Source organism: Erigeron canadensis, chromosome 5 (assembly GCF_010389155.1).
Source record: "Erigeron canadensis isolate Cc75 chromosome 5, C_canadensis_v1, whole genome shotgun sequence".
In the NCBI taxonomy this organism is placed as follows: domain Eukaryota; kingdom Viridiplantae; phylum Streptophyta; class Magnoliopsida; order Asterales; family Asteraceae; genus Erigeron; species Erigeron canadensis.
The window spans coordinates 4,610,510-4,636,301 of record NC_057765.1 but is presented as its reverse complement, the minus strand read 5'-3'; the positions used below and the strand labels follow the sequence as shown (position 1 = coordinate 4,636,301).

The 25,792-nt window shown below is 34.8% G+C and overlaps 3 protein-coding genes across 3 annotated transcripts; 1 reads left to right on the top strand and 2 right to left on the bottom strand.

Moving 5' to 3' along the window:
- Nucleotides 1-8,138: 8,138 nt before the first annotated feature.
- Nucleotides 8,139-15,918, top strand: LOC122598874 (disease resistance protein RPV1-like). The gene is made up of 8 exons (XM_043771355.1): nt 8,139-8,762; nt 12,082-13,210; nt 13,305-13,370; nt 13,483-13,698; nt 13,809-14,498; nt 14,583-15,174; nt 15,251-15,348; nt 15,532-15,918. The coding sequence occupies exons 1-8, from the start codon at nt 8,290-8,292 to the stop codon at nt 15,739-15,741; spliced, it is 3,474 nt and encodes a 1,157-aa protein (XP_043627290.1). The 5' UTR covers nt 8,139-8,289; the 3' UTR covers nt 15,742-15,918.
- A 3,350-nt stretch (nt 15,919-19,268) lies between these two features.
- On the bottom strand, nt 19,269-19,871 carry LOC122600470 (UPF0057 membrane protein At2g24040-like). Its single transcript, XM_043773186.1, has 2 exons — nt 19,684-19,871; nt 19,269-19,609 (listed from the first exon to the last, which is right to left on the bottom strand). Exons 1-2 carry the CDS (start codon nt 19,771-19,773, stop codon nt 19,481-19,483), a joined length of 219 nt encoding a protein of 72 aa, XP_043629121.1. The 5' UTR covers nt 19,774-19,871; the 3' UTR covers nt 19,269-19,480.
- Nucleotides 19,872-21,799: 1,928 nt separating this feature from the next.
- LOC122600413 lies at nt 21,800-24,570 on the bottom strand. Its single transcript, XM_043773125.1, has 4 exons — nt 24,406-24,570; nt 23,717-23,787; nt 22,810-23,179; nt 21,800-22,265 (listed from the first exon to the last, which is right to left on the bottom strand). Exons 1-4 carry the CDS (start codon nt 24,517-24,519, stop codon nt 22,050-22,052), a joined length of 771 nt encoding a protein of 256 aa, XP_043629060.1. The 5' UTR covers nt 24,520-24,570; the 3' UTR covers nt 21,800-22,049.
- Nucleotides 24,571-25,792: the final 1,222 nt, after the last annotated feature.

Genomic DNA, 25,792 nt, shown 5'->3' with positions numbered 1-25,792 from the left:
CTCCACCGACCTGACCAATTTTCAGCCTTTGACCACCATTGACCGCTGTTGACCATCGTCAACAGAATCATCTCCTCCACCCACCATTTATACAACCTTGCTTCCACCTTATTTTCTCCCTTGTTTAATTATCTTTTGCCCAAAAAAGGAAAAAAAAAAGTTCCACCGGTAAAACCACTAACTCCACCGAAATTTGGAAGACTAAATTTCGGTCAAAACCACCGAAAATCTCGGAAACGAAATCAAAACCGAAATTCTAAACCGAATTTAGGCCCAACCACCGAAAGCCGGTATACCACTAGTATACCACCGAAATTGATAACATAGAAAACAACATAATTTGAAGTTTTTGGCCAAAAGATTTATGGTTTTCTCAATGACATTTGGTTTTATTAATGATATTTGATTTCTTTTACTATTAAATTTCATTATATATAAAAAATTTTATATTTTTTTACTTAGTGCGTCTTTTTTTCTTCGGACTCTCTGCTTTTTTTGCGCCTCTCGTCTTCGCCTCATTTGGGGCCTTTGCGCTTTGAGATCGCCTTCGCTTTTGACAACTATAAACCTATATAACTAAAGGAATCCCTACTCTATCAAGTCAAATTACTAAAATTACATTAGATTATTAAGTAGTACACATATATCAACAATATGAAGCTAGATAAACAACCAGTTGGCCTCTATAACGGTTTATACTACACAAAATTACGTTTGCAGTGTCTTATGAAAGTAAAAAAACCATGGTTTGTGCAATTTGAATAGAAACAGTCCTCGTACGCAAGATTTCATGTTAGGTTTCAATTCATAAATGGCACTCTTATCTATATAGCGTATCTGAAACCTATACAAAAGTTTAGCTGATGCATAATAGAGATTCATATGTTCAATACGTATATATGAATAAAATTAGGATTCTTAGAATCTCTCATATATGTTAGTGAATCCTTTATTTATATCTTTTAAATATAGCTTACAAGAAAACATACCCAAATTTGTTGTGCTTCACTATTAACAAAAGTGCCGTCCTTTTGGGTTTCAACAAAAAGGTTAACAACAGCCTCTCGTCCTAGTTCTCCTATCTGCATAAATTAAAAGAAATCAACTATCATGGTAAACAGCGTATATTATAAAATTAATAATATAGACTTATAAGTAAACAAATAACACCGTGTCAAAGCCATCAATATTATCGTTCTAATTAGGCCAGAGTAATAGTGGCTCAATGCTCGTTGACGTAGTAAAAATTAACAAGTTTCGTGAATAATTCCCAACAACAGAGACGCATATAGCAACACAGAGATGAAATTCACGAAGGTAAAGACAAATGTGAGTATGTGACGACATTTGCCTAGACATTGCAAAGTTTGCAACACAACAAGTGACTCATCATGTAAAGGCGCGAAACTAAAGATGCATACAAAGACTTGTTGTTGCATAATGCAAGTTTTGCATCTAACTTAGTGACATGACCGCACGTCACACTTGACTGAAGAAACTGCGTCTCAGAACTAGCAACATGCATTAAGACGGGTTTTTGAGCCATAGTCTTCTAAAAACATAACCTATCTTAATGCAAGAAAGATGCAGTCTATGTGGCTGATGCCAACAGATACTGACAAATATTGTTGTCTACTTACGTCTGCCCTCAACCATAGGGCAAACTACAGCAAAAAAAGATCACAACAAATCACACAACTTCGCATAATACAAACCAACATAGATCCAATGCAAAACAAAACCATTCAACCATATATATATATATGTGTGTGTGTGTGTGTGTGTGTGTGTGATAAGAAAGCGCCTCGTAACGGTTACCATTACGATCCGGATTGACACAAAGGATCGCATAGACAGCGTAGATTATCCCAGGAAGATAACCCAGAATTGTCAACACCAAGCATACAAAAAACTCAGCCTGGACAAATAAATAAAAATGTCAGCCAGACATTTAAGCAAACAGTTGGTGTGCATATAATGAAAAACAATACTTACAGTGCAACAACCATAACGGAGACAAACACCGAGTGGAGGTAAGATTACGGAGAGTATGATCTCGCAAAAAACAACACATCCTGATGTCATTTATTATTATTTTTGGTTCAGAAAAGAAACATTTTTTTTTTTTTTTTGAAATATGCATGATAGATTTTTGGATTGGGAGAAAAGAAATGTGAAATTATTGGATCACCGCTCATGTACACTAAAACAATTAAATTAGGAATAGCGTTTGAAAATTTGGTAAAGGGTAAACAAAGGAGTTTTTTTGGGAGTGATTTGAACTACGATGTGCACGGGTCCAGAACCGGCCCGGCCCGGCCCGAATCGGCTTGACCCGGGAACCGAAAGTGCAAGAAAAATGGAACCGAGACCCGGCCCGTTGACCCCCCAGGCGGTTCGGTTTGGGTACGGGTTTTACCGGGTCGGGTTCGGGTTTTTGCTGTTGACCCGGAAATACATAAACCAGCTGGGCTTTTATGCATCCGAAAATGAGTTCTTCATTGCTAATGAAAATCATAGAGAGGTGTGAAAACTGGAAAAGGTTCTTTCATGACAACTTATAAGATAAAAAAGTCTTGCTTTATTATTATTATTATTAAGAGAAGCTGTAACATGAGAAGTGTGATTGTGTGAATGTAAGTTTAGAAAGAGAAGAGAGTGTGGATGTGAGACCATAAAATTCAATCCGTCTGTTACTATGTACATCATATATGTAATGTATATATATTTAATTAATATAATATTAATAAAATATGAAAACTCATGATAGGAACAAAGGATTGGAGGCCAGCTGTATGACACCATGACTAAATATATCTTAAAATATTATTATATTATTTTTTTCCATCAAAACCACTTTCAAAAAACAACGTGCTATTGTGTTGGAGTATGGAGTACAAATATTTCATGTATCTCTTCTCTGCTTCTTATCTCGTTCTATCCCCAAAAAACAATATTCTTATTTCTCTACTACATCATGCATTCACGCTATTGTCATAACTCATAATCATAACAATTGTGATGCATCCCAACATTTCAACCCATCTTCCATATAAATAGCCTATACATATACATGACTATATTCACCATCTATATTAGATTCGGTCATCTCATTCTCAAATACATCATAAAAATAGGTACAGAGTATTACACTAAGTTCAGTATATTATGTTTTTTTATTTCATGGGTTATCTTCTTCATCTTCAAGCATTCACAATATATATAGATAACTACATAAATGTTCAGTTACACGGGTTTACCGGGTCAACCGTGAAATCACGGGTTTTGGCCCGGCCCGAATGGAACCCGGTAAACCACTGAAAGCACGAACCGAGAACCGGCCCGTCTGGTGTCCGGGCGGGTCGGGCTGGGTCGGTTACGGGCGGGTTACGGGTCGGGCTCGGGTTTGCGGGTCTCTTGCTCATCCCTAATTTGAACCATCGAGGATGGTGAATTATTTTTTACTCGAATATAGCGGTTTTAATGTATTTTTATGTGCCTATGGTTTTGAATCATTTTTCTAACATCTTTCTTAACCATTCACTTTTTCACCTACATTTTTTTTTACCACATCAATATCACCTTCTCACCACCTTCTATTTTTTTTCTCTTTAACCATTCACCTATAAAATTAATACTTCACTATACCCACAATAACATACAAAACATCCAATCAAAATAAAATATCTAATATACAAACAAAAGAAATAGACAAGCACTCTCCTTTTCACCCTAAGTGAACAGTTTATCCTACCTCCTTTCACCTACCCTCCAAAACCATTCACCTTCTTGCTTAGTCATTTCACCTAAGTGTTTCACCTAGGCCTTACGAAGTGTCACAAATGGTCTTTGTGGTTGTCGGTATCCGCATATTGCCTCGTGTGCTTTCTTTTTGTTGAAAACGGTCCCTTGGTTTTCTATACCCGTTGTCAACAGTCCCTTATGTAATCATAGGGACTGTTTGTGATAAATACCTAACATTTTTCTTCTACCTATTTATTATTGTTTTTCACTCCTACCCATCTTCTTCTTCCTACTTTCCCTCTTCTCTGTTCAATCATTAACTATAACAAATACAATAACATGAAAAATTAAAAATTGTCTAAAAAATTCATTACAACCATAATTTCTTTTAATCCAACAAAACTATAACATCAATAAGTAATTAAAATCTCATTACATATCACAAATAAATATATATTGTTAAATATAAAAAAAATTGTATATAATGCTACTAAAAGAAAAAAAATCAGTGATGTAAAAAATATATATACATATATATCTTTAAACAAAAATGTTAGGTACTTATTACAAACAGTTTTTGTGATTACGAAATGGTCTAAAATACCGTGGTATGCAAGTGAGGGGTTTAATGACTATAATTAATAGAAGTTAGTGTAAGGGACTGTTAACAACGAGAATTGAAAACCAATGGACCGATTGCAACAAAAAGAAAAAGCACAGGGACAAAATGCAAATACCAACAACCATTGGGACCATTTGTGACAATTTCTTTATATTATAACTAATGCTTAATTCGTTATATGAACCTTCAACTAATAATAATTTTAGGCAACAGAATATGGACAGACCTACTTGTAATTCAAGATCAGTAACCCCATCTATATCTCTTCTCTACTACTTTAGTACTTTATAATAGGGATGAGAAAAAGACCGAAAAATCTAAAAATCAAAATTGAGCTAGCACCGGTACCAAAAATCGATACTAATAGGGATTCGGTATGGGTTCATTTCTTAATTTGGGACGAGTTTAGTTTCGGTATTATTTGGTTCGGTACTTATTCGGTACGGCACAACCGATCACGAATACCAAGTTTTTTAAACCATATAGTACCAGTAGACATACGTAGCAAAACTTTAGACATTGTTGACCAAATACATTGTATACTTTTTCTTTTTTTCATGGATTTAAATTGGAAACATAAGGTAATTATTTTTAGGGTTTAGTGCGACAAAATGTAACTAACTATGCCCAAAAAGTTATAGTGTACACGAACTAACGTTTTTGTTTATTGTATGCATAAACTTAGTAAAAATGTTTATATCATGTAACTTTTTGTGACCGACCAATCAAAACCTTACACTTGGCCTGTTGAAAAAAAAAAATTTGCACGTGGCAACTCATATGGGCTGCCACGTATACACATTGCATGATTTGAACTTTTTCATTAAGTTTATGCATACAATAAACAAAAATGTTAGTTAGTGCACACTATAACTTTTTGGGCATAGTTTGTTTCATTCCGACACACTAAACCCTTATTTTTTCCACAAATGTTATAATCGAGGATACACCCCCTGACCCTTATGTCATATTTATGCATATCCACACTAGCTTTTTGTTTGGCTGCTAATTAGTTTGTTAATTGATATAACCAGTGTAAGTTTTTAGAATAAAATATGTAAAGGAAAAATACAAAAAGGAAAAACGTATATATAGATACCGAAGTTTTCTTCCAACCGGCAGGGGTGAATCGAGCTAGTAGGGGGACTAGGGTGCTGAGCCCCCGTCAACCATTCATGTTTTCTATTGCAAAGTAAGCTGATAGTCAATTAATACAAAGGGGTTTTTCAAACAAGTCACCCCCAATCTATAAATATTTGATTTCTAGCCATTACAATTCAAGTAAAACCTTTATATTTGATCCATAAAAGTAAACCATCGTAATAAAATTCTATTTTACTAAAGTTTTATTAAATGGTTATGTCTTCATTATACTGCATACAACAATGGGAAAAGAAATACGGTTGAGTCCTCCTCAAACGTGAAATCCTGGCTTCGCCTCTACTTCCAATACCATTTTTTCCAAAGTTTCTCTTTAATTTCGGTACTATTCCTTTTGATACCGAAAACCCAGCACTAGTACCGTCACAGTATCATACTCATATAATCGGTATGACATTCAGTTCTCAATTTGGGTTGTTTTCGGTTTCAGTATTAGTCAGGTTCGTACGGTTACATACCGAAAACCATCCCTAATTTATAAAGATTATGCTTTTCAAAAGTTATACAATGTCTCAATGTGAACATACCAAAATGCCCTTCCTTTTACGGTACATTTAATCTACTTCTGTTTTTAATCTTTATCCTGCCCATTTGTGTTTTTCCTTTCTCTTGATCAAATATAACATATTATTATCAATCATATTCCAGTATGCTAATAATTGTACGAGCATGGCATTCGTGCAATGCGGCAGCGGTTTAGTGGTGTCGGTGACGGGTGATGATGACATCGACAATCGGTGTCGAGTGATCTAAGTTGATGTAAAAATAATAGTACTAGAAATATTTTATAAGATAAGGACTTAGAATGTAAATTAACAAAATAAGGGTTTAAAGTATAAATTATTTCATTAAAGAAAAATTTGGTAATTTTTAATAACCCTTTCCATATGGGTGTTTATTAATGAAAATTTCGTACTTTTATATATAACTTGTGTGTAACAATTTCTCTTTTTGTTGGGGTGGATAATCTTGAAGTATAATTAGCATGTCCTAATACTAATAAATTCACCCATATCTTCTTTTTTTTTTTTTTGAAGGCACGTCTATATCCTCTGCAATATATTCCCGCGCGACCTAATATACAACAATATGGACTCTTAAGCTTCTCTTTTTTGATTATAAAATGGACCGTACCTCCCTCACATACCACAACCACGTCCTCATTCTCATCTCTTCTCTCTGGTGCCGCCCCCTCTCAATGCCACTACTGGTGTTGCTGCTTGCTTAGTTGCCATCGCTCCAACTAGTAGTGCCCCTTCCAATGCATCTGCCGTAACAGAGGTAAACTATCTGTTGGTTGTTTCACAATCTCAATTTATTTCAAAAACTTAACGAGAAAATGTACCAACAAATATGTGTATTATAGCCTTATAGGCGAATGCTACTTCTTCCATGGCTGCCTCCTAGAGTGATGATGAAAATAATGATTTAGGTTTCTGACTTTTTGGTTTTTGAATTGTTGTTCTGTTTCATATGAATCGACATATACAAACATATATAGCTGAAGTTTCTTGAAGCCAAAGCTACAAAAGAGATAAACTAGGACATAATATAGGAAGTAAACTAGGAAACACAATAATTCCTTTACTCCCCCCCCCCCCCCAAGATTCTTAACACCCAGCTTGTTAAGCAAATCACATAAACTTGTGCTCCCAAGGGCTTAGTAATGCAACTTGTTGATTGCTGGAGACATGTATTGGCAAGACCTCTTGAGAGTCAACCCTTTCTCGGACAAAATAACAATCCATTTGAAAGTGTTTGGTTCGCTCGTGAAAAACTAGGTTGTTGGCAATGTGTCGGGCAGCTTCATTGTCACAATAAAGAGGAGTAGCTTTATCTAAGTTGACTGCGAAATCTTTGGGCAGCCACCGCACCCAAAGAATCTCACTAACTGACATGAAAATCTTTGAGGGCCCCATGTGGGGGTTATACGCTGGGAACGCAAATCTCACCAAAACAAATTGGGGGCCACATTTGATCCATTTGACCAATTTGATTTCAATATCCTTATTGGCTAGTTTAGATATATAAACCCACTGAGTCGATGACCCATTTAGTTACTCAGATCAGGGGAAAAGAGGGGCATAAACCAAAAAAACATGCCTAGGTTTCTATATATTCATCATACTTGTGATAGTTTTGAGCATTGTAGATGCCTGTTTTGGAAAGTCTGGTGCACTAAAACACATTTTGAACCTATCTTTTATGAAGCAAACAATCACACTGAAAATAAAGTTTGCGACTGCCCAAACAACACCTAAGTCACTTACTCGTTTTATTGTTGTCGCCATTATCAGCCACCGCCACACCACCGCTACCACCATCACCATTACCATCCTCTCCGGTGCGTTGAACGCGCATCCATCTAGTGTTTTATATTAAAACCCCAGAAAGCTATTTTGGACATGTGTAATATTTTTAAATATAATTTGCCCAATTAACATTTTTGTCCCTATTTTCAGCATTTACTTCTTTTTTGAAATTCAATTCAATACCGAGTGAGTAGATAGATAGCATTTATCTCCATTATGAATTTTCAATTCAATACAGAGTGGATGGATAGATAGCAATTAATTCTTATCTGATTGAAATTTCAATTCAATACCGCATGAGGGACACTGGTGAGCTGATATTTGTTTATAAAGAAATTATTAATTTTCTCGATCAGAAACTTCCTAGTATTGAGCTAAAAATGATCATAAGTAAAAGACATAACATACATTACTCTAGTCCATAGTCAGCATAACGTGCTGTAGTTTCAAATGGCGTGTACATCTTCTTCATCTTCTGTGCTGAATATTACTCATCACAAGTATGATGTGTTTCTGAGCTTCAGAGGAGAAGATACTCGTCATGCTTTTACTGATCATCTATACGATGCATTTTTGCGAGCAGGACTTCGCACTTTCAGAGACAATGATGCAATAGACAGAGGTCAACCACTTGAGCCAGAAATCAAGAAAGCAATACTCGAATCTAGATCTTCTATCATTGTGCTGTCGGAAAACTATGCGAATTCGAGATGGTGTCTTGAGGAGCTTGTGTTGATCCTTGAGCAAAGAAGGAACTCCAATCATTTCGTTTTGCCAGTGTTTTATCATGTGATTCCTTCACATGTCAGGAAACAAAGTCACAGTTTTGCCATAGAATATGAGCACAGAGATATGAATGATGTGAACTGCTGGAAGTCGGCTCTAAGAGAAGTTGCGAATCTGACTGGCATGACTGTTTCGGGGTATGTTTTTATCTCGTCAATTCCTTTATCATTAATTACAGGCTGGGGTCGAATCACCGTCTTTGGAACCAAAGTCATACTATATTGACTTCACTAAAGTCCTGGTTTGACCTGTAAACCACTTCTAAAAATTCGGATACGGATCACGTACAAGATGGTTCAAAATATATTTATATTAAAAAGTTTCAATGATACAATCCAGTATTTTTAAAGTTTTGGAAAGCTATGTCATGATTTATCATCATGTCGATTTTACTAACAATTAGTTATATGCCCATGCAATACGGCGATGATGGAGGTAGCGGCGCGGCAGTGGCGGCGGCGGTGGTGTTGGCAACGTGTCATAAACTAATACATGAAAATCATCCTAATATATCAACAAAAGCTTAAAAATATCATCAACCAAATATGCAAGTTATAACAAGTAGTTCTAATTAAGAAGTTAAACGTTTCATAATCTAATACCATCACTAAAAATCATCCTCATCCTCTCAGTGGTTGTCGCCCTCTCCCTCGTCCATGTCCTCACCCTACTCCTCCTCCTCCTCATTCTCAACCCGGTCTAACTCCTCGTCCACACGAGGAGGAATCTGGATACCTACATTACTTGGAGCTTTATATACTGGTCCAATTTCAGAACTCACTTCGGCACTCACCTTTGCCAACATCTCGTCAACTTGTGCTTGCGTGTATGTCTTCTTAGTGGTCGGGGAGCTTGATGACCGACGTCGAAGTACCTATCAAAAATAAACCTAAACACCTTATACTAGATAGGGTAAGTGGATATCGTTCCCACGAGGAGCGTCTGTGGTTATAGTCAGGTTGTACAGTCACGATTGATTTTAAAGATGATATTAAAACTAAATTTGATTAAAGAAAATGACAATGGAAATTAGTTCACTAGACTTATAATATTCGAGCATAGCAATAATAAAAATAAAATATCTAGACAATTATAAAAAGGTGCATCCCTCCCGGCTCCTAGATCCTTGAAATAACTAGTTCAACAAACCCTATGAATTATTTGTTCCAAATCAGATAGACATAATTTGTTAAGTTGAAATGAACTATTTTGGGCACAACCTATGTTTACCACACAACTTGTCTTAATCTCTAATCTAGTTGGACTCGGCACAAATTGTTGACTCGCAATAGACTGTCTTAAGATAAGCCAATAACAACTTAAATGAACAAATATTCAGTACTTGCATAAATCACCAACAAAGAATCAATGTTCATACAAATAAATAAAGAGTTTGTTAAACATAGTTAAACAAGAATCATTCACCGGGAGAGATAACGAGAGGTTTAGCCGGACATCTCCATCTTCAAATCTTCAATGGTTGATTGAGAAAATCATTGATGCATGAGTGGAATGATGGTTGGAATGATTATGAATGATTATGGATGATGTGGGTGTTATGGGGGTGTTGCAATGGTTTTGATCTGATGAAAATACCTTAAAAGCAGCTCCAAAGTCGACTGGAATGTGTGTGTTACGGCCCTAGGGTATTAGAGGGGTATTTATAGGTTTTCGGATAAACCCTAGCTGAACTAACCTTGGGAGCGGCGCAGGCAGAAGTCCCAGCGGCGCTGGTGGAGTGGGAGCGGCGCTCATGAGGTTCCAGCGGCGCTGGTATGCTTCAGGATCACTCCAGCGGCGCTGGTGATGTACCCAGCGGCGCTGGTGAGCTTCATGATGACTTCCAGCGGCGCTAGAGAAAAATGAGCGGCGCTGGAGGCTTCAGGTTCAACACGAAAGTTGTAGATCTTTCTCTTGCCTTTCCGTAGATAGCTTACTCGTCCGAACGGAGTCCGTATGAAGAAGTTATGCCCAAAATACTAACACGTGGTCATAGGCTTCATGTTAACACAAGTTCCTTCATCTTAAGTCTTGAATCTCGACCCGAATCTTCATCGAACCATCATTTATCTTCCTTTTAGTCCTTTATCACCATTTCTTGACGTTTTCCTTCATGCCACGAGCAATGAACCTGGAATCACATATATGTGCCATTAAGTATCATAAGTTCACTCAAAAGACTATAAAATGGCCAAAGCTAGTGCGGTAAAAGTCTATATAATTATTGCTCATCACTTAACGAAGATATATATCCAGATTTGGGCAACTTTTGGCCTATTCTAAGACACCAACCACAACGGTCTCCAAGAACTTCCGTCACACTGTCAAAATCAATCAAGCTGACATGCTTCTTTGTTCTGCATAGTTACAACACAATAGTAATTAGGGGAGTGTGGGGAATGTTATATGTTCTATGGGAATGTATATGTTTGTTGATACATTATGCATAACTAATTACTTGGCAATTGGTGATGCCCACTATAAACACATGAAATTAATATAAAGTTAATATAGTTAGTTTTTCATACGGGTCTATGTTACAACCATACTTCAAAGATAAAATTTACATTCTTGAATCTTATATGAGCCATGTTATTTCGACCATGGCGTACAATGATTTTTTGCTTAACACGACAATCTTTGTTGGCACGCGAGCGTGACTAAAATGCATCTGATGCATGTCCTAAACTTTATGAACCCGTGCCATCTAGATAGGTTAACCATAAAAAGTAAAATTGTATAAGTATAAAAGTATGTATATAAATATAGAATAATTTGTCATACCGCTCGCCTGGCATGCAACTGGTAGTTGTGAAACCACCACCATTCGGAGGATTGCTGCCGCAATCTCCTCCCTGTGACATATGTGCCAATCCTGCCATCTGTAGAAAAAATACACGTTTATGGACATACACCCAAAACAAGCATCAATGTTTGAAAGAATCATCACACGGTTAAAACAAGCATGAATGTTTCCATTTAATACATCATTGAAAGAAAAATACAAGCATTAACATCAATATGATTCATCACAAATATTGGCGACAATGTCATTTCCAAAAGTTTGGAGGGAATCGTTTTTAATATGGAGGGAAAGGAAAAATGAAAAAATTTTCGGGAAATATTTTTAGAGACGACAATGTCGTCTCCAAATGTTTGGCGGAAAATTTATTCCATTTGGTGGGAAGCAAAAAAAAATATTTTGGGGATTGTCGTCTCCAAAGGTTTGGAGGGAAAATTTTTTCACTTAGGCAACAAAAAAAAAGTCAAATAATTTCTGAAAAACATTTGGAGACGGCAATGTAGTCTCCGAAAGTTTAACTTTTTTTGTGTTAAAAATAAATGAAAATGAAATTATATATTCTCTTGTAGTGTAATGTACTATAACATAAGTAGTTGATCTCATATGAAGTTTACATTTATTGCTCTTATAGTGCTCATTGTACTTTGTTCTAGGTCCGAAACAAAGCTTATCCAAGATATTATCCGTACAGTTCACGATAAGCTAGATTTGAAACAACTAAGTACCCCAGCCCATTTAACTGGAATGGAAACTCGAGCTAAACATATCAATTTCTGGTTGAGAACTGACCGACCTAGTGCTGAAGCTCTAGCGATTTGTGGCATGGGAGGCATCGGTAAAACAACGCTGGCCCAATACATTTATAACTCTAACAAGCTGAACTTTGAAAGCAGCAGTTTCCTTATGGAAATCGGGAAGCACAACAAACAACCTAATGGTTTACTTGGGCTACAGAAACAACTGCTTGCAGACATTTCAGGGCTCAAAAATGATACAAGTTTTAGTCGTCCTGAGCTCACAAGAAAGATTGAGGATGCCATGCAAGTGAAGAAGGTACTTATTGTTCTTGATGACATTGATGACAAAGACCAAATAGGGGCTCTAGTTGGAACAAAGACTTTGCATACAAAAATCAAGATCATAATAACTACTAGAAGTCTCGATATACGAACATGGTTTGGATCCATATCCTGCAAGTGCAAGGTGTACAAACTTAAGTTGCTAAATGATCATGAATCATTAGAGCTTTTAAGTTTTCATGCCTTTGGATCCACAGTTCCTTTGGAAGAATTCAAGGATCTTGCAGTGCAGTTAGCACAGTATTGTGCAGGAAACCCACTAGCTCTCAAAGTACTCGGTTCTTCTTTGACTGTTAGTGCTGGAGATGTGGAAAGATCAAGAAACCACTGGATAAGTAGAATAAGGTTTATAAAATCATCTAAGGGAGATCTTCATAACAACATTTTAGGTATACTAAAAACGAGCTATGACTCCTTGCCACATTTCAGAGACAGGGAACTGTTCCTGCATATTGCTTTTTTCTTTGTTGGCGAATATGAGGATGATGTGGTACAAATTCTGGAACATGACTGGCATGCACGGGCTGGGATCAATGTACTCAATGACAGATGCCTTCTAACCATCTCACCTAGTAAGAAACTGATGATGCATCAACTGCTTCAAGAGATGGGCAGAACGATCGTAAAAGAAGAGTCAAAAGATCCAGCAAAACGTAGTAGAGTCTGTCAAGACGATTCTTATCACGTGTTGGTTAAAGGAGAGGTAAGGTGCTTCTTATGTGCATCCTTAAGCGTGCTTTTATTTTGATAACCTCTAATTTCTACAAGTTTCTGTCACTGTGCTGTCTCTCAATCAGGGTTCCCAAACAATTGAAGGTCTAGCACTTGACATGCGAAACATTGATCAAGGGATGGCATCAGAGGTAAGCCCAAGGAAGTAAATCATTGTGTATTATTTATAACAATAGTTATTAAGATTATCTTAGTAGATCTTGTAAATCTTTTCACAAAATGCACATAAAATTGTAACGACAGGCCCTTCAAACAGATTCGTTTGCAAACATGGACAAGCTAAAGTTCCTCCAACTCAAATATGTGGAACTCACCGGATCCTACAAGAGTTTTCCAGAATTGACTTGGTTGTGCTGGCACGCATGTCATTTGAAAACGATACCTTCTGACTTATTGATGGGTAGCTTGGTGGCCATCGATTTGAGTTATGGAAAGTTAGAAGAGTTTGAAATACCAGAGGTAGGAAATCAATTGTCTGCTTTTACTTGATCTTTTAATTTTCAATATTAAAAATGTCTTCGCTTAAATAAATATAAAATGTTTAATTAAGTTTTTTATTCTTGGAATAGGTTCTTAATTCGCTCAAGACTCTTAATTTTAGAAACTGTTTGTATCTTGCCAGTATCCGCAATCTCAATCGTGTGCCAAATCTGGAGACTTTGATCCTCTGGGATTGTACCAGTCTAACTCATATTAGTAAAACCATTGCAGGCCTTGAGCGTCTTGCTTTATTGGACTTGACAGGGTGTAAGAATCTGTTGAAGGTTACAGAGCAACAGTCGTTTATCTTACCACACTCTTTACAGTTTTTGTTTCTCAATAACGTTGACCTAGAGAAACTTAATAATTTTCATGTGGTTTTTAGTGGCCAACCATTCTTCTACATAAATTTAGGCAATAATCTATTTAACTTCCTGCCCAACAACATTGATCTTAAGATGCTCCGGGTACTCAACTTGACGTCTTGTCGCTGTCTCAAGTCCCTTTTATATCTTCCAAGAACTCTAGAAGAGTTGTATACACATTCTTGTGAATCACTTAAAAAAATAACATTCCAATCAGCACATTTCAAACTGCGGGAATTTGGATATAGTCGCTGTATTGAGCTTTGTGAAATTCAAGGACTGTTCAAATTAGTTTTTATAAAAAATATTGGTGAAGCAGAGCTCGGACATATGAATTGGATCAGGGCCTTTCAAGATCATACGGTAGAGCTGGTCGGTGATGAGATTATCAAAGGTCGACAGGAACATATTCAGGTTCTCTCTCTCTTTCTCTAAAATGCATTACCTCCCTTGATCCAAGTAATTAAGAATAACATATGCACAACTTTTGTGGCGTAGATGTTGTACGAATATGGTATAATGAGCACATATCTATGGCAAGAAGAAGATGAAATCAATCAAATCATAATGCCAGAGTATACGTCAGCATCCCCCTTCTTATCCTTCCAAGTGCCTTTCTGTCCTAAGATCCAAGGATTAAATGTGTATTGTGGATACTATTCACTACTTGAGAATGAAGATCAAGATGAGTGTGTTTTGTTTGCCAAAGTTAGCAACATAAATAAGGGTCTTACTTGGATATACAACCCTGTTGTCTTTTGCAAAGCCAGAACTGATAGAGATGCATTGTGGTTGAGCTATTGGCCAATTGGAAACTTATTAGAGCCTGGTGATGAAGTACAAGTGTCTATCGTTGTGGGGAATAATTTGATCGTAAGCAGGTGCAGTGCCGGCCTTGTGTATGTGGATTGTGAATTCACGGGAGAAAAAGATTCAGAAAAAATTGCAAAAGGAGAAGAAGTGATTGGAGGAGATCTATCCCAATTTGAGCTGACCAAAGGGGTGTACTATCTTTGCCGGCGTGATCTTCTCAAGTCAATGAGCCCTGATTGGTTAACATTTTTAGTTGGTGGTACTGTTAATTTTAAAAGTAAGCTTCTCTTTGAGCTGTTTCTAGTTAAGCCTACAAGTAGTGATAGTTTCTAATTATTGCTAATATCATACAGAATTGCAAGGATGGAAAAAATGTCGCCAGTCACATGACTTGGCTGTATCATTCACGGAGCTGAGTACATTTAGAGGCAGAGGCACCCTCAACAAAGTGGTATGTAACATTGTAAATACTCTACGTTTTTGCATCAGTTAGCCTCATGCCAATCAATTTCATCAAATTAGTAAATTACCATTCATTATAATTTTAAGTTTATAGTTGTCAGATGGAATCATCACCTTGTTCTTTTGTGGATGTGTGTATACCTATGCAAACAGTTTTTTGTCTGTATTTCAGAAAATTGTGCTGAGGGTGATCTTCGGTACTGACAGTCAAAAAAAGAAGGTGTTGAGGGCAATATCTACTATTTCAGGCGTTGAATCGATAGACTATGATGTGCAAATTTGGATACTGACTATCATCGGACAAATGGATCCTATAGCAGTGGTTCTCCAAGTCAGGGAATTAGGGAATTTCGCAGAGTTACTAGTTGTTGAACCCTGCTAACAGCATCCGGAGTGCAATTACTCTACCCGCCATGATATGCGCCAAAGAACTGTTGTTTTATCGTGTATTTCTTTTTTAGAATTCGGGGTACTAGATTTAAAGTTTAAACTGAAATAATTATGTGGATGATGTTGAATAGTTTACACCATTATTTATTTATTTATTTTTAACAGCAAATTATTACACCAAAAATACTCCTATATCAAGGTTTGAACCTTGGTCTTCTCCCCAAGAAGCATAAACCTCTACTAAGTGGGCTAGTCCCACATTGTTTACACCATTATGTGGGAGTAAGACAAGGCCCCCAAAAATTATTACTTTTTGACATTTTTATCTAACAATCGTCAAGTTGCCTAGTAGATTGTTGCTTTATAATAGGGGAGAAAAAAAGGTGCACAACCCGTATTCTGCATCCACAACTTACAGTCTTACATATGATGGCTACTGTTTACCAACTGTAATTTATAAAGAGTTCATCTAGGTCAGGGAATGCGAGGGGGTAAATCTAAAAGTTATATGTCATATTTATCAATCAGAGTAGTTGTATCCTGAAATGTAAATAAAATATCGGGCCATAACTGGAGAATATAAAATGGGTTACGTCAGGTTTAGTCAAATTATTAAAAATCAGTGCCAACAAAGTCGAGTTTAGCTTATTTGAATGCCGATTATAAAAATGTCTGTCCTTAACACATACGTCGGTCTTTTCAATTTTGAAACATGTGGTCGCTAATAAGTTGCGTATATTAAACAACATAATACAAGTTCATCGAAATCAATAATATACTATATTTTATAAAATAGTTAGTCTGTAAATATCTTTCTTACCTAACTTTCGTGATATAATTATTAATTATTTATAATAAATATATATATTATACTCCGTAATAATTTAAAAGGATAATAACTTTACACTATATTATTTTGTATTACATGTTTACCGAAACAAAAAGAAAACAATTTCTTTAATTTTTTTTATTAAAAATTAAAAAAACTCAAACTAATGTTTATAAGATTAATGACTTTCAATAAAAACTTATGACAACAAATATGATATTTGTATGTATTTTTTCTTTTTAAAAATCCCTCAAGGATAAAACTATAAATATACGCTTAAATAAAAATTGGATAATGATTAATAGAAATAATCGATATGCCTAAAGATATGCCTAATAATAAGATGATGGCACCTTACATGATAAGTGGTAAAGATTAAAAGAGAGAAAATTCATGTGACATATGTCAAACATCTAAAGCATTAGACATATATTTAGGTTCATGTTTTAGATTTATCAATCATTTTCAACTCCAATGTGTCTTTGTCCATGTCTAGGATCCTAATTATAAAGCTTTTGACCCCGTTATCACATTAATTTGATTGCAATAAGCGAAATTCATCAACATTTGATTTTTCATTTAATCTTACGACATCGAAAACATCTTCAGGTGAAGTCTAGGATCAACTTTCTAAATCTAAAGATTTGTTAATAAAATAAGTCACATGAACATCTATAAATATCCGTTATCTTGACAAGTGGCGGAACCTGCCAAATTCCACATACAAAATAAATCAATTAAATAAGGGATAAATACCTAGAAATGTAATGAACTCTACAGAAATGTTTCTTTTGTGTAATGAACTACTTGAATGTTTATTGTATACAATGAACTTTCAAATCTTGGTTATTGGTATATCTAGATATATGTGGCAACCACATAAGCTACCACTTGTAAGTTTTTGGGATTAATACATTGGAATGTAAGCAACTTTATATGAATTGTCATAATATGTATCGAACTTCAATCATGTACATTGTATGTAATGGACTTTTAAATCTTGTGCATTGTATGTAGTCGTGTATACATGCAACCATATAGGTTGTCACTTGTAAGGTTTTTTATTGGTCGAATACATATAATGCACAAGATTTGAAAGTTCATTACATACAATGCACATGATTAAAGTTTAATATACACTATGACAATTCGTGTAAAGTTGACTGCATTCTGAAATACTAATCCCTAAGTTTTTTATTAGTTAGATACATCCCATAACCTGGATTTGAAAATTCATTACATACAATAAACATCCAAGTAGTTCATTACACAACATAAACATTCGTGTATAGTTTATTCATTACCAGATACTTATCTTTTTTTTAATTCAGATGAATTTGACTAGCAACAACATACTATGAAGCTAGTAGATTCATAGCTAGTTTTTTGTATAAAGAAGTACTGTAAATGCAACTGATACACCAAGCATTCTACAGAATCAATATTCGTAGATACAAGAAAAACTATACACAAAAAACTAGCTTGCTATTGATGTGTCCAGAACCAATAACCGCTATAGATGAGGACATGTGAAAAAATTAGGGAGTGAGATTAGGAAAGAGAATTAGTGGTATCCACATGTCACTATCTAAAGGTATTAGGAGGATTTTTAGGCTAGTTTTTTAAGAGGATAAATCATTTTCATTGCTATATTACCCACCAGATTTCTAAAAAAAAACAAAACTGATCCACATGATATATATTAAAAAAAAAAAAAAAAAAACATATAGGATAACCAAGCTAAACTATCGAAACTCTCAGATTCACAATCTGATATTACATTTCACAATGAAAACCAGCAATTTCATGTACCTATCTTGAAGTTTAAAGAACAAACCCCGATTCAAAACTAAACAAGATTGGTCACATACTTGCACATTGCAATTTGATAGATCAATGTATACCTCCATTGCTTTTTGCTACTGCATATATACTTATCTTTCTGCATATATAAATGGCCTTGGTTGTCTGATTCACACCAAAGCTTTCATACCCTTCAATGACCATATTCATAAACCATAAAGAGATGTTTCTCCAATCACCAGAAAGACGTAAAAAAGCTGACCTTCAAATTCATACACTAAAGATCATCTAAATTATATCAAGAGCAGATACAGAGCTGAAAGCTATCAATCAACATGAAATCTGTTGCAGAAATTGTCACAGCTGATAACTTTCACATAATTTCAATTTTCAAGTATACTTCTTACACTGTAATTGGACATCAAAGACATCTTTCAATCATTAAAGAATACACGGGAGACTTGAATTTGCTTGATAACCGAAAGAAGTGGTCCAAGCAGAGAAATGGACAGCAGAGTAACCTTTCGCACAATCTTTATAGGAACACGATATGCTAACAACTCTATCTAGTCATACAACAAATGCAAAAGCATACCAAACAATGTGGAACTGCGTAAAACATATAATTAGTCACGACATCTTATAGGATGAGAGGGCGTCCAAGGATCTGTTTATGAACTTAATTAAATTAAAAGTTATTCGTAATGACAACATATTGTTTCATGTGCATTCCCAATCTTGAATCACCATAACAAGATATAATTTTCATAATAGATAATCAAGTTCAAAACTTTTTCACAAAAACTAATAGATCATGTCACAATAGCAAGCAACTACTACTTCAATGATCAAACTACAATACATTCATAAATAAACACATAACATCATTAAACATAGGAATGAGACATATGTAGATTATAAATCTTAACCATTAACAACAAATACGAATAATACACCAGACAATGTACAACTGTATAAACCATAAACGTGTTTTGCGCGGCATCGCCTCCCTCCAACATAGGGAAACTAAACCAAACATGATCACAAACAGATCACACAACTTCACATAAAAAAAAAACAAAGACCATTAAACCATATGTTAAGCAAGCCTGACATATCGGTCACCATAATACTGATCTGGGTTGACACAAAGGATAGCATAGAGAGCGTAAATTATTCCAGGAAGATAACCCAGAATAGTCAACACCAAACATATAAAGAATTCAACCTGGAACAAACAAAAAATGTCAGTCAGACATTTAAACAAACAGTTGGTGTGCATATAATGAAAACAATACTTACAGTGCAACAACCGTAACGCAGACAAACACCCAGTGGAGGTAATAATATGGAAAGTAGGATCTCGCAAAGAAGAACACAGCATGATGTCATTTTTTTTTTGTTCAGAAATTTATTTTATTTTAGTTTTTTGTTTATCAGAAATGGATCAATGATAGATTGAAAAATGTGAAGATCACCACTCATGTAGCAATAAAAATATTGAAGTTGTAGAAAAGGGCCATCTTTTAAATCTGTGTTTCCAAATTTAGTCCTTACACAACATGAATGTTTCAAAACAACCACTCATTGTCAAGCTTTTGAAAAAAAAAAAAAAAAAAAACTTTTGTACCGCGTCAAACTTAAAAAAAAAAACAAATTTCTTCAAAATTTATTTTTTTCTCTAAGATTTCACTTTGGTATTAAAACATTTTATACCAACATAACAACCATAGTTGTCAAAAGCGACAGAGAACTCAAAGCACAAAGACCCTAAATGAGGCAAAGGCGAGAGGCGCAAAAAAAGCGCACGCCCGAAAAAAAAAAAGAAAAAAAGGCACACTAAAGTAAAAAACGAACCAAATGTCTTTCAAATTACTAAATACCATCTAAATAACCTATAATGCATTCAACCAAAAAGTTTTACACAAATTGTTTAAACCTATGTTACCAATGACCGAAATTTCAGTGGGATTTTGGTATAATAATTTATTAAAATAATAATAATAATAATAATAATAATAATGTGAAAGGTCAAAGAGTGGTTGTAAAGTGTAGAAGAGGGTAATAAATAGCAATATCTAGTTGTTTATGTACTCTGTTAAAATAATAATAATAATAATAATAATAATAATAATAATAATAAAGAAAACAAGTTGCCCGATACACGTCCAAAGAAAAAAAAATAACAGTACTGCTATTTCCAAGAAAAAAAACAGTTGTTTGTCACTCTCTCTCTCTCTCACTCTCTTTATTCTAGTATCCCTCTTCCTTGTTCCATCTCTCACATTCAAACCCTAACAACCACATTATCCACAACAGTCACCATCATCGATGACCGGCGACCATCCACCACCACCACCACCCTCTCTGGCCACAAGATCCGATTTCCAGACCTGTTGTGAGGCAGATCCGGTCAACTTTGACCGTTGACCGTTGTTTGACCGGATAAGATTAGGTTTTTGAACGCCTGATTTGCATGTACGCCCGTGCCTAGGTTTTCAAGCGGCCTAGGTGTGCCTCGCCGTCGCACTGTGCCTAGGCGGACCAGGCGAGCGCCTTTGACAACACTGATAACAACCCTTGTAGAGTTATTTATATTATTTTACAATTTCTAAACAACACATCTTTTCCATACACCGTCTTTTGATACATTCGTATTTTTTTTCCGAAGCAGTTTCTCTTTCATTGACATTATCCACCTTACGCACACCCAATGAACTCAAGCTATTTACGCACACCCAATGAACTCAAGCTATTGAGCAAAAGATTTTTTCAAATCGAGGCCTATTTAATCAAAAGATGTTTTTGAAAAAGCTACAATTGGAATAGGTGACTTTTTATAAAGGTTGAAGTTAATGGATTTATGAGATGACCGAAACAAAAAAAAAAGTCTTCAGAAACTTTTTATCTTTGGAGATACTCTTAGTTCAACTAGTAATCCATTCAAGTTTGTTTTTTTGCATAGCCAAGGATGAGAGTCAACTAAACAGTTTGCAATTGATCGGGTTGAACAAGGATGACATTAGATCAATGATTCCAATCCATACGATCCATCCGGCTATCAAAAGTTTTGCATCTTACAAAGTGAGAGAGACATCAAGTACATAAATGTAAGAAACTAGGAAAGCTCCCAAACAGGATATATAGCCACGTAATCAATCATGAAACTGAATTTTTCGAACAGACTAAATTTTAATGTTAGTTTGAAATTTAAAAGTTGTATTATCATCATTAGATTGTAAGTGTTGTGTATTGTTTTCTAGTCATAATAGCAATTTCCAGTTTTGGCTCATTTTACAGTACGGTCCAAAACCAGCCTAACCAGGAACCAGTACTCAACGCCCAATTCGGTATAATTCAAAAACCTGTTTTTAAAATTTTGCTAGTACGTCATCAATATTTACTAGTCGAAGTTATATGATCCAGGACAACAAAATTTATCACTAGAGTTTCAATTAACAATAGCATATAAACCTGCAGCAAATATTTTGAACTACCAAAATAATGAACTACAACGTATAGAAATCAACCAAAAAAAAAAAAAAATCATTTGTCTCTCCATTTTAATAGCTCACAAATCATAAAAACTATATTTACAAAAACATTCTGTATTTAACCACAACCACTATCAAAGTCCTTTCTATCTGGTAGACAGCAAGCCCTCTATATCAACTTCCTACAATTACAGCCACAGGATCTTGCCAAGAGATCTTCCTTTTCTTAGATCCACCACTCGGACCAGACCTTAAGACAGAACCACCCCCAAGATTCCTACCAACTGAAAACTGCACATCTGTGTGGTGCTCACGGAACCCATTTCTGATCAAACCCTTTGTCAAAGAATCAAAAGGCTGGCATCGAGATTGTGATTTTACATCTTCTCTCTGTAGCCAAAACGCAAAGGATTAAAGCCAAGGAAAAAAAAAAGGACAATTTCAATGCATTTGCTGCAAAATGAGTTAACTTGGTTTGAATTTTTAACTCCAAAGAGCCACAATTAAAACTTAATTAAAGACTAAATGGGTTGAGCACTATAATGTTTTTAACCTCCTACGTCAATATAAAAAAAGTGCAGATTTTATGCTAATAGTATTAACTGAGATACTTTACAATGGGTATATCTATATATATATATATATATATATATATAAAGTAATTGGATGGGAACCCCCTGATCCCATATACCATTTGGTACCCACTAATCCCCCAGCCAGGCTAGTGTCCAGGTGAATCTCAACCACTTAATAACAAGTTTTGATTGCTCATTGTGCTCAACCCAACCTAGCCCGTGTTGACCCGTACTAATAGAAAATGTCTCGTTGAACCATTACACAACATGCCCAGCCCGCCTATTATGCCATCTCCAGAATAGAACAGCTAATGACCTATACATAAGCAAAACAAATTCTTAAACTCTTGACAACTTACATATATCTGGTTCAAGTCAATTACAGGCTTTTGGTTTTGACCCATTAGTTCTTGGCTTCCAGAAATGTCATCTATCTGATTCAAATCATGACACGAGGATGCCTTTGGTCCAATGACCCTGACCCTTTGGTTTGCAACAACTCTTTGAACAGGCTGCTGTTTTTTCAGAATCGAGTCAAAGTCGGCTGAAAGCATGCTTCTAGGAGCTTTTTTCTTCTCTGCATAGGATTGTGAAGTTGACTGCTTTTTTAAATGAAGTTTCTTTTTTGTACTTATTCTTGATTGGGTCAGTTGTGGTTTTATAAAAAATTGTTCTTGTGAGGTTGATGACTTGTTCTTCAATAGTAATTTGTGTCTTTGCCTCAAGAACCTGCAAATGTGGACAAAAAGAAATTTCAAAAAATATACTTACAAATGGCAATTCAGTTCATGAGCATGAACAACTGAGATTAGGATTTGGATATATATCTGCCAGATCAAGCAAGTAGAAGTTTAGAACCTTGGTGAAAAAGAAACAAGTTGAATGGTCAAATGGTTGAAAGTCGCCTGAAGTCTACTCAAATTCATACAACCTACTTCATCTAAATAGTGTTTTTTAGTAGTTCTTCTTTAATAGTATAGTTATTGCAACCATATTTAACACATTAATCGTTTTATAAAAATTAATAAAGGGACCGAAAAGTAGCAGATTTGATACCCAGCCCCTTTAACTCATAAATTAAGTACACGTCTTGACACATTACACAACCACAACCCAAACCAATGGGGAGGAGAATAAATTAATTAGCAACGGAACACAATCAAGTAGTTGCACACATCCAAACTTTATTTTCATATACTAGGCAATTAACAACAAGAAAGCTCGATTGGAACATGCAAGAAAAAGAACCAGTCGAGTATATCATACCTAACTTCAGCTTCTAAAATCAATTGCTTTTTCTTCAAGGCGGTCAAATTATTTCTCGCAGCCTCTGTTTCCTGTTAAATGGCATAGACACAATTTAGATTAGTTATTTGTATATGATATATCAACGATAAAAGACCCAAATTTCCTTGAAACTGTTCAAAAGATTACTCCTTTCAAAAAAAATTCAATGTTTATAATCAACTTTGGCATTACCTTTTATTTCGTTTGTTTCTAATTTTCACATCAAAACTATTTCAACTCTAATGCTACACATAGATCACAGGAAATTTCAAGAGTTACTGCAAATTAACATAGGCATTGATAATTGATATAATTTTCTAAAAGATAGAAAAGGGTGATAATGAATATTGAGAACCCCGTAAAAGATACGAAATCATACAGTCGACTAGTCGAGTTAACAATAATCCTAAACGAGAAATCGTTGGATATTAACCCTAATACATATCATATCATAAGATCTTACATAAACATAATTAAACATCAAAAACAAAAAAACAAACACATACAGATGAAAATCACAAAAGCCCTAAAAAACAGCAAACAGTTAAACCCTACACATAAAGATTAACAACTCTAATATCCATCAAACACATAAGATCAAGAATCCTATACATATATATATACATACATATATCAGATTATAGATATAGTAAAATAATAATATTAACCTGATGCAAATCCATATAATCTTGTAAAAGTATCTGATGCTTATAACTTCTAGCCATGTGATGATCTTCGTATGAAGATGGATCAAAAGCAACCATCTTTTTACGACTACTCATTATTAGATCTCAATTTTCTCAATAAATCCCAATTGGGGTTTGATATATATATATATATATATATATAAGAAAAAAAAAAGGATAATAAGAGAGAAGAAGGTAGAGTATATATAAAGAAAGAAAGAAAGAAGGATAGGTGTGGTGGGGGTAATGAATGAATGAATGAATATGATGACAAGTTTCTTGCTGTTTTTCTGTGTGTGTGAAAATATTAAAATTAAAAGACCAAAAAATATATGTAATTTTGGGAATTTGCAGAAAAGGGTATTTGTGAGAATATAAATTGAAGTTGAATGGGAGGTGGGTTTGGTTGAAAATTGAAAACCATCTCATCTTTGTTTCCTTCTTTTTTTCTCTGTTTCTTCTTCTTGTTTTTCTTTTTGGTAATTTATGTTTCCGTGATAATTGGGTTTGTGGGTGCTGACAGATTTTTATTTATTTTAGGTTTTTTTTTTTTTATTGTGTTTGGGTAATATTTGGGAAAAGAGAAAGAGGTTGCAGTTGGGTTCATAGAAAGAGGTTTGGCTGACTGGTTTTTTTTACTACGTATGTTTTTGCCCTCCCTGTTCAACTGTTCTTCACTTCCTTTTGTTTTTCTCCGGTATTTTTGTCACTTTTGGGCCCTGTAGTTGCTTGTAATCATGATGCTACCCTTAGTTTTTTAATTTTACTATTTTAACCCCAAATGTTATTAGTGTTTTCTAATAATTAAAGATCAAATTAGCAAATGATTTACTAAGTTAAAGATTGAATTGAATAATAATAAGTAGTAAATATATGTAATTTTGTACTAAACATAAACTTCTTTAAGAAAATATGTTACGTGACAACTTTTTTTTTTTATTTCAAGAAAAACATAAACATCATTTACTCCGAAAAGAAAATTTAAATTCATTTTTCCAACCGCCAAATGAAATTAGATTCATGTTCATCCATTATATATTTCTTTTTAGAAAATTTATTTAGAAGATACTAGATAATCATAATGATAGTATTACATTGCATCAACCTTCACATTAGATTGCACACACTTGAAATATATATGCGGGGATGGTTATATAAGGTTGTGTGACACCCGTCACCAAGGCCGATAGTTTATAATAGTCTCTAACTTGAATTCCTAATTTCCTGACTAGTCAATGTACCTACTTAGTATAACAAGCGTAGAGATGTTGTGATCATTTCAATATGTGACTTATTCACTATTAGTTGGTAATTTAAAGTGTATAAGTAAACAAGTTTAATTGTAATATTTATAAGTAATAATAATAAT